Source organism: Mercenaria mercenaria, chromosome 3 (assembly GCF_021730395.1).
Source record: "Mercenaria mercenaria strain notata chromosome 3, MADL_Memer_1, whole genome shotgun sequence".
NCBI classification, from domain to species: Eukaryota; Metazoa; Mollusca; class Bivalvia; order Venerida; family Veneridae; genus Mercenaria; species Mercenaria mercenaria.
This window is the reverse complement of record NC_069363.1, coordinates 46,518,928-46,531,101: the sequence shown is the minus strand read 5'-3', so window position 1 is coordinate 46,531,101 and position 12,174 is coordinate 46,518,928. Positions and strand designations below refer to the sequence as shown.

Genomic DNA, 12,174 nt, shown 5'->3' with positions numbered 1-12,174 from the left:
TTTGTTGTACACCCCCCCCCCACCCACCCCCGCACAACAAAGTTGTAAGGGAGATATACTGTTTCAGATTTGTCTGTCCGTAGTGACAGTGTTATGCGCACCATATCTCCACATCCCCTTGACACAATTTAATGAAACTTCACACAAATGATCAGTAATTACCCTAGCATGGTGCATGTTAGGTTCTTTCAGAAAAAAAGCAAAGTTATGGGATTTTGTTTTTTGTTACTATACTATATACATAGGTTCTGCATATGCAATCTTGTTCGTGCCTATTCTCCTGAACCCATGCACACAGTTTAATGAAACTTCACACAAGTGATCAGTACCAACCCAAGTTGTGCATGGTGCATGTTAGGTTCTTTCAGAAAAAACTCTTCAGTGTTATTGACTTTGTTTTTTATTACTTTACATCGTGTGTGTCCAATTGCAATGCACTGTCACTACTGTGTCAGTACCTGTGGGGGGTACATTTATCACATTCAGTGGTAGCTCTAGTCAAGTATAGATTGTGGGGTCATGAGTTCGATTTCTGAGGGAGACTTATGTTGTCTGTGGTGATTTGATAGAAGACTGTTTCTGGAGTCATTCATTCTCAACATTCTTGATTCATGTTGAGATATTAGACTTGAGATGTACAGGATAACTGGTGACCATTACTTTGACTACACAGTTGAAAGACTGTCCTAAAACTGAAACAAACAAAAGTGCCCAAATGGTATTATTAGAAAATAACATTACAGTTATTTACCACCATTGAAGTACTGTGTATTATTTCAGATTTGGTATAACCCAGAACAACTATACGGTGCCTGGAGTCACATGGTAAAAGCTTCAGTTGTTCTTGGTAACAGTACACTGTTTAGGTAAGAATGTACATGATAAGTTAAACCAAACCTCAGATATATGTCTGATCAGTCTTAAAATAGTTCTGAGGGGGCCTCCGTGGCCAAGTGGTTTAGGTCGCTGACTTCAAATCACTTGCCCCTCATCTATGTGGGTTCAAGCCTCACTCGAGGTGTTGAATTCTATATGTGAGGAAGCCATCCAGCTGGCTTACAGAAGGTCAGTGGTTCTACCCAGGTGCCCACTCGTGACGAAATAATGCAAGAAGGGGCACATGGGGTCTTCCTCCACCATCAAAGCTGGAAAGTCGCCATATGACCTATAATTGTGTTGGTGCTGTAAATAAAAAAATGAATAAATAGTTCTGACAAGTTCTGTCAAATAGCTTGCTGGAGCAGCAGTGCCTGTTGTATTTTGATCAAACTTAACATCAACAGATAACAAGATTGATTCTAAATGCTTGAATTCATTAACTATATATAGCTAGCTTTTTAGAAGAATAAGGAAGCTATTGCACACACCCTGGCGTCAGCATCTGCCTTGGTTTAAGTTTTTTTAAAGTCCAATATCTTCTTCTTTTCTTAAGATATTCAATTGAATTTTGCTGTACTTACTTACAGTGGCAATGTTCATTAATGTGACATGTTTTATTAATCTACCTGCAATTTTTTCAGGGTTATGCACCTTTTTAACTTGAAGATTTCAGTTAAGTTTTTCAAAGATTACAATATCATGTTTTAAAGCATTGTAGATACATCAAATCTTCACACTTATCTTTCAAGAAAAAACACAAGGTTACAGCATCAAGTCTCATACCTCTTATAATTAATGAATTTTAACAAATTTCCATCCATTGTTGGATGCTAATGCTAGTTAAAATTTTGCATTGAAATTACTTTCTGATGCTGATATTTGATTGAAACTTTACCATCTAGCTCGGTGGTTCTACCAAGATGTCCGCCCTTGGTGAAATATTGCATGGAGGGGCACCTGGGGGTCTTCCTCCACAATCAAAGCTGGAAAGTCGCCATATGACCTATAATTGTGTCAGTGCGACATTAAACCCAAAAAATTAAATTTAATTTCAAATGCTTCCGCTTTACTTATGATTGACTTGCTCCTCTTGTTTACCAAATTTAAGAAAGGGCTTGTTTATAAATCTTGAGTGAGAGCTATAATTTTGATTTTTTTCTATGAACTTCTTTAAACTTATGCAGTATAGATATAAGGGGTTTGTAATGATTTTATTGTTGATTGTTATTATCTAGTTCATACAGCCTGGCCATTACCACTTAATGTTCTGTGCAGAGTTTGAAATTTTTCTCATGATAGATTTCTGTTTACAGATACGATCTAGTAGATATAGCCAGAAACTGCCTACAAGTCATCTCCACCAAGTTTTATACTGGGATGATTGCAGCTTATAAGGAAAGGAATAAATACATGTTACAGTAAGTGATAAAGGTTTTATTGATATGAATTTATGTTTAACTTTTGATGAGATACCCTACCCATCCCTTATTTGCATGTTTTTGACCTTTTGAGTGATAATGTCAAACACTGATATATCATAACTTGTATTTATGTGAAAGCTAGTTACAGCTGTGTAATCTTACAGAATTAGCTTTTTTACATAAAAATCTGTTGTTATTTAGTTTAAGCATAGAGCTTTTGTTTATGTAAAAAAATATGTGTTGTAACGTAACCAGTCAGTTCAAAAATACATAGAAAAAGTCAGATCTGAAATATTCATGTGTACATCGGCAGATCTTGCTGAATCTTGTGATCTCATTAATCGATGAATTTATGACTTACACTCTTCACTTCATAGTGCTGAGATGTTTTATAATATAATCAGCTGTGATATATGATTTTATGAGAAAGTGGCAATTCGTGATTCTGTTCTTGTTCTTTGATTGGGGGTTCATTTCAGCAGTTGACTGAGTTTCCCGAGTGAGAAGTATATTTTATATTTATTTTACAGAAAAGCTGGTGACGCCCTTATTCAGTTGTTCTGGGATATGGAAGAATTGCTGGGCTCTGACATTCACTTCCTGCTGGGTCCCTGGCTCAGAGATTCCAGGAAACATGGACATACTGTAGCAGAACAAAACTTGATGGAATATAATGCCAGGAACCAGATTACATTATGGGGACCAACCGGGGAGGTCAGCTCCATTACATGTTCACATTGAGATTAAATTGGCAGTTAAAATTATTGTTTTCTTATAAACAATTTTTGCACATACTTGAAGTTCATGTTCATGTGTGATAACTGGTTTTTGCATATTTTAGTCTGTATTAACAAATTTTTTTATAAAAATGCATTTGCGAAAATTTAAACATATAAATAAGTGGAAAGTATTTTACATTGAAACAGTGATTGCTAAAAGTCCATAGTGGGGTGAGTAAAATGCTGGAGCAGTCCAGGGTTTTTGAGCGATTTAAAAATATAATGCCATGGACCATGTGAATTGTTCTCAAGCTAGCCAAGATGTTTGAGCCATTGATATGTGAGCACTGTAGAGGCAAAACACCTGTGTCCTTGGTAACATGTCTGTTGAAAGGAGGAACAAAATGTAGGCTGAAAGTCATTAACTCAAACTCATTTATATAAAGAATCTGCCATATATGAATAATATTTTAAGATCCCATCAAAGTTCTAAAAACATGTAATGTGACGCTATTTAAAACAAGTGGACATACTGCTATGCACCTTACATACATCAAAATTTCAAATATGTCAACCAGTTAACTATGAATTTTCAATATTTGGTTTATTAATATGCATATATCAGCATCTTGTCAAAGTTGATGCTGCACGTGAGTATGATATTTTAAGATTTCATATCTGTTAATCATTTTTGTATTATCTATTTCTCTCAGTGAATGTGTGTTTCTAAAAACCTGATATAAAATTATTTCGATGGACAACATTTGTCTAGCGGTTAGTTCAAGCATATACAAGAAACTTTGAATTAGAGACAAGACAGTTCACATTTATAAAGAGTAGTCAAAAAACTGCAGAAATACGACACTTTTTTAGCATTCACTTTAATTTTGTCAAAGTTCTACTATCCTTGGACTTGAAACTCTGTTTCTTAGAATTCAAGATTTTGAGTTTCAAGTGTTGAAATTTGAAAGATTGCCTTTGTACAAAAATTATAGTTATATGCCTTACCCATAGAAAGTATTATTGTATTATGTAGCTAATAAAAAACTGAATGAATATATGGCATTTGCTGTGAAAATCAATCTTGTTTTTCTTACACCAGGTGAGAGACTATGCAGCAAAGCAGTGGTCTGGACTGATATCCAGGTAGGTCAGAAAACATTAACAATATCATTGTTAGAAAGACGAAATAAGGGCCTCCATGGCAGAGTGGTTAAGGTCACTGACATGGTATCACCCCTGACTGGTGTAGGTTCCAGCCACACTCTTCATGTGAGGAAGCCATCCAGCTGGCTTATGGAGAGTCGATGGTTCTACTAGAGAAAAAAAAAAGAAAAAAAAAAGATGAATTAAAAAGGCAGTATGTATGGTCTTATGACAGATACTTTATCTGAAGTATATTTTCTGCCAACTGTAGTCTACCCAATTTTCTGAAAAGGTACTATGATGTAAATATTTTATATTTAGATAATCTGTTATATATTCATGGATGTAGAGAGGGGTCTGGGTGGACTTGTTGTATTTCCCTAAAACCTTTAAAGCATACTTTTTGTGTCACCTAACAAAGATGATATGAGCCGTGCCATGGGAAAACCAACATAGTGGGTATGCGACCAGCATGGATCCAGACCAGCCTGCGCATCCGCGCAGTCTGGTCAGGATCCATGCTGTTCGCTAACAGTTTCTCTAATTCCAGTAGGCTTTGAAAGCGAACAGCATGGATCCTGACCAGACTGCGCGGATGTGCAGGCTGGTCTGGATCCTTGCTGGTCGCATACCCACTATGTTGGTTTTCTCATGGCACGGCTCATATTAAGACATTTTAGAAGGTATTTCATCTTGCTTCACTCACTAACGGAATTACGAGGATATGTATATACTGTATGTTCTGGATCTGTGTCTCTTGTTAGATTGTCTAATTATTTTAACTTCAGCTATTATGCCAAAAGATATCAGTATTTCTTTGATGATCTTCTAGAGTGTGTAGAGAAGGTGAGCATAATTCCAATATTATATCTAATACTGTAAAATCATTATTTTTTGTGGGGACTAATTTTTGTTCAATTTCATGCTTAGGGCTTAATCCACAGATTAAAATTGTCACAGAAGTTCTTCTTTTTTGCTATGTTTCATTAAATTAAGTGTAGAATCCATTAATTTATGTCCTCACAAAATTGTTGTTTTGGCAGACACCACCCAAAGAATAAGAAATGGGAATGTATTTTACAAACATGTAATTCATAACGTTGAAAAAATCGGGCTCCATTAAAAAAAAGATGTATGGTATTTCCACAAAGTTAAATAATTTACTCAGAAATCTTGTTGTGGTTTTGATACCCCAAAATTGTTTTTGCATCTTCATTATTTCTGTTTAACAACAGCATTGATATATGAGCCGTGCCATGAGAAAACCAACATAGTGGGTATGCGACCAGCAAGGATCCAAACCAGCCTGCGCATCCGCGCACTCTGGTCAGGATCCATGCTGTTCACTTTCAAAGCCTACTGGAATTAGAGAAACTGTTAGCGAACAGCATGGGTCCTGACCAGACTGCGCAGATGCGCAGGCTGGTCTGGATCCATGCTGGTCGCATACCCACTATGTTGGTTTTCCCATGGCACGGCTCATATGTAATCACCTTTCAGACTTTGATCACTCCACTGTATTTTAGTGAGATAAAGACTGCTGTATATTTGTACAATCTGTTGTTGTGTACTGATTTGAAGATTATTTTATATTTTAAGAGAAAACCATTTAACCAGACAAAGTACAATGATGAAATGTTTGAGAAGGTGGAGCAACCTTTCACGTTTGACACATCACCATTCCCTGTGCAACCAACTGGTATGTCTATAGATTGTGAGGTGACACTAGAAAAGCAGCATGGCAAAGTCTGTTGTTTAAAGAAATTGATTTAATGTGTCAGTCATTTTCAAGTGATAACCAAAGGGTCCTTTTCAGTTGTAATTAACGTTAAAATGTAACATCGGAAATATTAGGGTGATTTTTACTTTTTAGTGCTTAGTATAAGCTATTGTGACCTCCGTGCCTGTAATATTCTGTCATCCATCATGGTTACAGTCTTAATGAAACTTAGTCAGAATGTTAACTTAATAAAATCTTGGACTAGTTTGTTCCTGGGTCATCTTTAGTCAAAATTTAGACCACTAAATCAAATGAAAGGAAACGTTGATAACACTCAAGAGGTCATGTCTGATCTTCATAGACTTTCCTCAGAAAGATTGTCTTTATGAAATTAGATCAAATTACAAACTGGGTTATCTGAGCTCAAAAACTAGGTCACCTTTTTAGCACTCTAGAGGCCACATGTTCTACCTGATGCTCATGAAACTTGGAAAGAATGTCTGTATGAAATCAAACCAAGTTTGTAACTAGATCAACTTAGTCTGTGGGTAAAATCATCTTAACTTTCCAGATGCCCATGTTTCTACCTGATCTTCAGGAATCATGGACTAGATGTTTGTCTGTAGAAAATCCAGGGTAATTTTTTAACTAGGTTATGTTCAGTCTTGAACTAGGTCATCAGTAGGGACCACATTTTGTACTTGATTTTCATGAAACCTTGCCAGAATATTTTAATGAAATGCGGGTCAGTTTTGAAATTTGGTCATCTAAGGTCACAAAACAGGTCACAAGGTGACCTCAGAAAAGCCTAGTTAACACATTCTACTTGATTCTCGTTAAACATGGTGAGAATGTTTGTTTTAATAAATTTTATTTCAAACTGGAAGCTAGATTGTCTTGGGTAAGAACTATGTTAGAGCCTTCGTGGCCCTCATGTTTTGATTGTATTTTTTTGCCAAGAAAGTTCTTTAGTAATCTGATTTTAGCATACACAAAACAATCAGAAAACCAGTTGCTTTACCATTACAAACTTGCCAAGAAAACTTTCAGTTAGATGCTATATAAACTAGAGATGCTTTTGAGAAAAGCGCATATCTCCCACAACTGCCCCTATGAAAAATGTTAGTTTCTCTAGATGTTTTAGGCGAGTGGTCTGGATGAGTGGATCCGATCAGTAATTCAAGGGCCATAAATCAAAAGTGCCTGGACGGGTTTGGCTAGTTATCGAACTTGGGTAAGGTCTTATGGCCAAACACATTTTGTTCAAGTTTGGTGAAGATCGGATGAGAAATGTTCAACTTAGGGTGTGGACAAGAGTAAAAAGGCCAATTTTTCGATAATTCAAGGGCCATAACTCCAAAATGCCTGGACCAATTTGGCTACTTATCGAACTTGGCTGAGGTCTCATGGTCAAACACATTTTATTCAAGTTCGGTGAAGATCGGATGAGAAATGTTTGATTAAGAGTGAGGACATAAGTAAAAAGGCCAATTTTTCGATAATTCAAGGGCCGTAACTCAAAAATGCCTGCACCGATTTGGCTAGTTATCGAACTTGGCCGAGGTCTCATGGTCAAACACATTTTATTTAAGTTTGGTGAAGATTGGATGATAAATATTCGAATTAGAGTGCTGACAAGAGTAAAAAGGCCGATTTTTGGTAATTCAAGGGCCATAACTCCAAGACACCTGGACCGATTTGGCTAGTTATCGAACTTGGCCGAGGTCTTATGGTCAAACACATTTTTGATGAGAAATGTTCGACTTAGAGTGCGGACAAGCTTTGTGACAGACAGACACACACACACACACAGACTGGAGTAAATCAATATGTCTCCCACACCACTGTGTGGTGGGAGACATAATTATTGAGCATGCCTTTTTAGCATATTTTACAAATTGAAAAATGTTATGTACATGCACAATAAAAATATATTTTGATGAATTATATGAATTTTGTTACAGGAAACTCTGTGAAGATTGTCAGTGATTTGTATCAGAAATATCTACCCACAATGCAGTCTGGTTTTTATCGCAGTTTGAAGAACTGGTCAAAACAAGGGCATAAGGAGTATGCAGAGCTGGCTCAAAGTTGGGTCAAGGTCAAATGGGAGCAAGATAGAGTGAAGGACAAATCCATCCATGTAACAATATAGGACTAACTACTCAAGATAAACATCCTTACTTTAATCCAAGTTATTTATAGTACAAAAGCAGTTTGGCTCAACATCCTTTATTTGATTTTACAAGTACACATACACTAAAAGGGGGAGAATATTAGGAACAACACGTCAGACAAAAGGAAATTTTAAATTAATTTTATATATACTGGTTTTAGAGTGATAAAAACTTGCTTCAAAAGGTACACATACAACTCATTTTCTTTTAAGTTTTGTTTAATATGTTATAACTTAGAAAGGCATTCAATTAAATTTTCATGTGTTGTTTTGGTGACAGAAAGGCACCCCATATATTGCTTCTTGTTCTTTTTTTGTATGAAATCCCTGTGATTACAAATTGAAATCTTTTCTTTACATGTTTTTATTGTCTATTTTAATACTCAAAATATTTTATACTTGTATAGATATTAAATATATATTTTAACATTCCATTACATTTGTTAAGTATGGTATTTCACACTATGTTTTGTGTTTGATTTATTGCACATTGATTTATGCAGAACTGTGTAAGCGAAACAGTTTTGCCTCACAAAATTTTGACAAAACATGGGAGGTAGTTAATTTTCATGCAGAAATGTTTGTGAGTGTTTTTATACATGTGATAAAAGAAAATGTTTTCAGTCCAGATTAATGGAAAAGATATTGAAATGACTGCTTGAGAACTTGAAATTGCACATTTTCAACATTTTAATAGTATTATTATTCCCAAGTGATAAAACGTTGCCTATTTTATTTAAGTGAGAGAAAGTTATTTCTATGGAAGTTGTCATATTTCAAAATATAGTTTGGCATAAACTTATGCATGACTTTAAATTTATGATTTCCCATTCACAGAGATTGCAAAATTTGTCAGAATTTCGACTTTACAAAATTAACCACTTTCACAGTATAAAATTTGCTTGCACCCTCTGCTAATGAGGCCTTGTAATAAACATACAGGTGAAGGAAAGAAAAGAATACTCTCAGTTATCAGAGGCAAAATGAAAGTACAAGTGAATAGACATCAGTAACAAATTACACAGTGGAGTTAGGCAAGTGAATAACCTTCTTAACTCATCAGTTGGAAGAACAGGTATAGGTATTGTGCTCACCCATGCATCAGCATTGGCATCTTTGTTCTGATTTGGTTAAGTTTTGCTACATAAGCTGGTATCTCCTTAACCACTTCTGGGAATAGCTTGAAACTTCACACATTTGTTCACTGGAATGATCTGACATTCAGTGTACAGGCTCAGTAGTTACCATTTTTGATTTTTCACGAAGTAATGCCCATTTTTCAACTTCTAGTATTTATCCAGGTTAGCTATTAGCAATGTTATTGGCTGAAATAGTTAAATTCTATGTAAACAGGACAAACTAAACCAAAGTGATATTCTGTTTCAATGTTATTATTGGGGCAATAAGACATTTTAAGTTCAGGTTTGGGGATGTTTATATATCCACCTGTTTGAGTGCAGTTCTATATTTAGTGTTCCTGTACCATAGAAATAATGTTCATCTGAATAAGCTTAATCAAGTTTGCTAGAATTATTATGTCTCCCACCACACAGTGGTGTTGGAGACATATTGATTTACTCCTGTCTGTGTGTCTGTCTGTCAGAAAGCTTGTCTGCACTCTAAGTCGAACATTTCTAACCCGATCTTCACCAAACTTGAACCAGATGTGTCTGACCATAAGACCTCGGCCAAGTTAAATAACTAGCCAAATCGGCCCAGGCACTTCAGAATTATGGCCCTTGAATTACCGAAAAATCCTCGGAGAGCATGCGCTTTCGCGTACCCAAAACTTACCCTATACTACTTTTATTAGTAGTATAGGGTACGTTTTGGGTGCAAGAAAGCGCATGCACAAGTAGTATAGGGTACATTTTGGGTCCAAGAAAGCGCAGACTGACTTACTATTTAGATGATTAGGCAGTTGTGGGAGACATGCGCTTTTCTCAAAAGCATCTCTAGTTTACAGCTTGTCCTGATAATATATTGTTTTGCTTTTGTGTTTTTGAATATGACCTCAAAATTGGCTGAAGTCTGTGATTCTCAAATGTAGCATGGAGTTTATAGTTTCTTTAGAACAAGTTTTTGCAGAGTTCACCTGTACAGTATGAAAGGATTCAAGTGTGAAATTAGCTAGATTATGAATAAGTAGCTATGGAAGTGTGTATTCTGTACACATTCTTGTGTTATTTCATAGTTCATATGTAACAAGTGTGTTTTGTAGATATGAGCCGCGCCATGAGAAAACCAACATAGTGGGTTTGCGACCAGCATGGATCCAGACCAGCCTGCGCATCCACGCAGTCTGGTCAGGATCCATGCTGTTCACTAACAGTTTCTCTATTTGCAATAGGCTTTGAAAGCGAACAGCATGGATCCTGACCAGACTGCGTGGATGTGCAGGCTTGTCTGGATCCATGCTGGTCGCAAACCCACTATGTTGGTTTTCTCATGGCGTGGCTCAGTTATGAAAGTGCCATATTTTTACATTAAAATGTAATTTTTATTGACTGGTTTGTTTTATTGACAACCAGTACTTACAGTTATCTGTAACCCACTGATGTGCAGCCTTAGTAATGGTAGGTATTATTGTTTCTATCATTTTGTTCTTTAATGGTAAGCCTGCTAAATTTCTAAAATGGACTGGTTCATCATTCAATTTGGGCAATACCATTTATTATTCGAAGGGGTGTTCATTGAAAATTTACAGACTGAATAGCAAGCATTGCAGACCAAGATAGATCAGTCTGCACTTTGCACTGGCCGCAAAGGCAGAATCACTTGCCGCCAGAAGGCAAAGGTTAAAATATATAGCTTAGCAAATCTTTAATGCATGACATGGGTTTTTATTGCAAATAACTGAAATGCTAACAGAGTTACATTTCTGAAATTTGGCAGTTTAGATTATGCAGATGGTGAATGTTAATGAGAAATTTCAATAAGGTATATTAGAGCTGTATGATTTTACAATTGCACCCAGTAAATGAATTTTTAGAATATCACACAAAAAAATTTTTTTGTACGAATAAATTTCACTTGAACACAAAACAAATCATAACATGTACAATATTACCATTCTTTTGTCAAAGCTAAAACAAAAAATAATTTTTTTTGACATGATTTATAAAAATATCTACACCTGTGTCCATGCAATGTAGGTCCACCCATTTAAAGCTTTTATCTTACACTTTTGATTATTACTGTGAAAATTTTCATATACTGGCACTGTATAGTAGTCTGATGAAGAAAGTATGTCAGACATTGGATTATAATGAAAGAAGGGAAGTACACTAATAAATACTCGTCAAATGTTTATTTTATTCGGCCTTTCGAAAGCTTTTTAGGATGTGTTACCCCCCTTTTGAAATATTTTGACCTTGAAAAGTTACTTAGCAGAAGTTTGTCAGAATCCCAGGTGACTAAGTCAAGGTCACTTTTGGAGGTCAAAGGTCAAATAGCTTAAGTTTGTGTCTGCTCCATACTGCCTAAACCCCTTTTAAAATTTTCATAGAACTAGCTATTTACCTCATCAAGATCACTGAAACACTGCGAGCTAATTTAATTTTGTAGAGATGGAATTTTGTGGTTTTGGCAGGCTATTTTGTTGGAATATGAAATCATTAATTCACTTCTGAAAATAAAATGGATGGGAAATTCATTTGTTCACTGTGATTTGATGCAACTACAGAATTTAGTCCCCTAGAAGTACCAATTATTTCATAGAATCTTTTGAAAAATGATGGTAACCCAGACAAATAATCATTTTTACAGCATAATAAAATTGTAAAGTAAATAATGCCTAAATGTTTGCAGTTAATCTAGTAGCTATTTCTGGAAGTATATCTTGAAAAGTGATACTGCTTGAATTGTTTATCAGTTTCAAACTTATGCAAGCTGTATGTTTCAAAGTGGAGAATTTTAAGCTCAACTATATGAAGCGTGGAGGACTGTCCTACCCGACCTGGCGTCTGCATCTTTCGGCGTCCCCACCTTGGTTAAAGTTTTTATGCACCTTCTCTTTATCTCTGCAATTACTTGATGGATTTGTTTCAAACTTATAAGTTATTCCTCATCATCACCCACATCATACGGCACAAGGGCCATAACTCTCACACC

The 12,174-nt window shown here is 35.7% G+C and overlaps 1 protein-coding gene across 3 annotated transcripts in view; it reads left to right on the top strand.

Annotated features, from left to right (window-relative positions):
• The window catches only part of LOC123524953 (alpha-N-acetylglucosaminidase-like), a 40,534-nt gene extending 28,818 nt beyond the window's left edge, over positions 1–11,716 (top strand). For all 3 annotated transcript variants that reach the window (XM_045303592.2, XM_045303591.2, XM_045303594.2), the window contains exons 17-23: positions 781–866; positions 2,193–2,297; positions 2,831–3,014; positions 4,122–4,165; positions 4,954–5,011; positions 5,765–5,864; positions 7,850–11,716. In XM_045303592.2, coding sequence (XP_045159527.2) covers positions 781–866; positions 2,193–2,297; positions 2,831–3,014; positions 4,122–4,165; positions 4,954–5,011; positions 5,765–5,864; positions 7,850–8,040 — 768 coding nt within the window. In that variant the 3' untranslated portion in view covers positions 8,041–11,716. The remainder of the gene's footprint in view (positions 1–780; positions 867–2,192; positions 2,298–2,830; positions 3,015–4,121; positions 4,166–4,953; positions 5,012–5,764; positions 5,865–7,849) is intronic.
• The last annotated feature ends 458 nt before the right edge of the window (positions 11,717–12,174 follow it).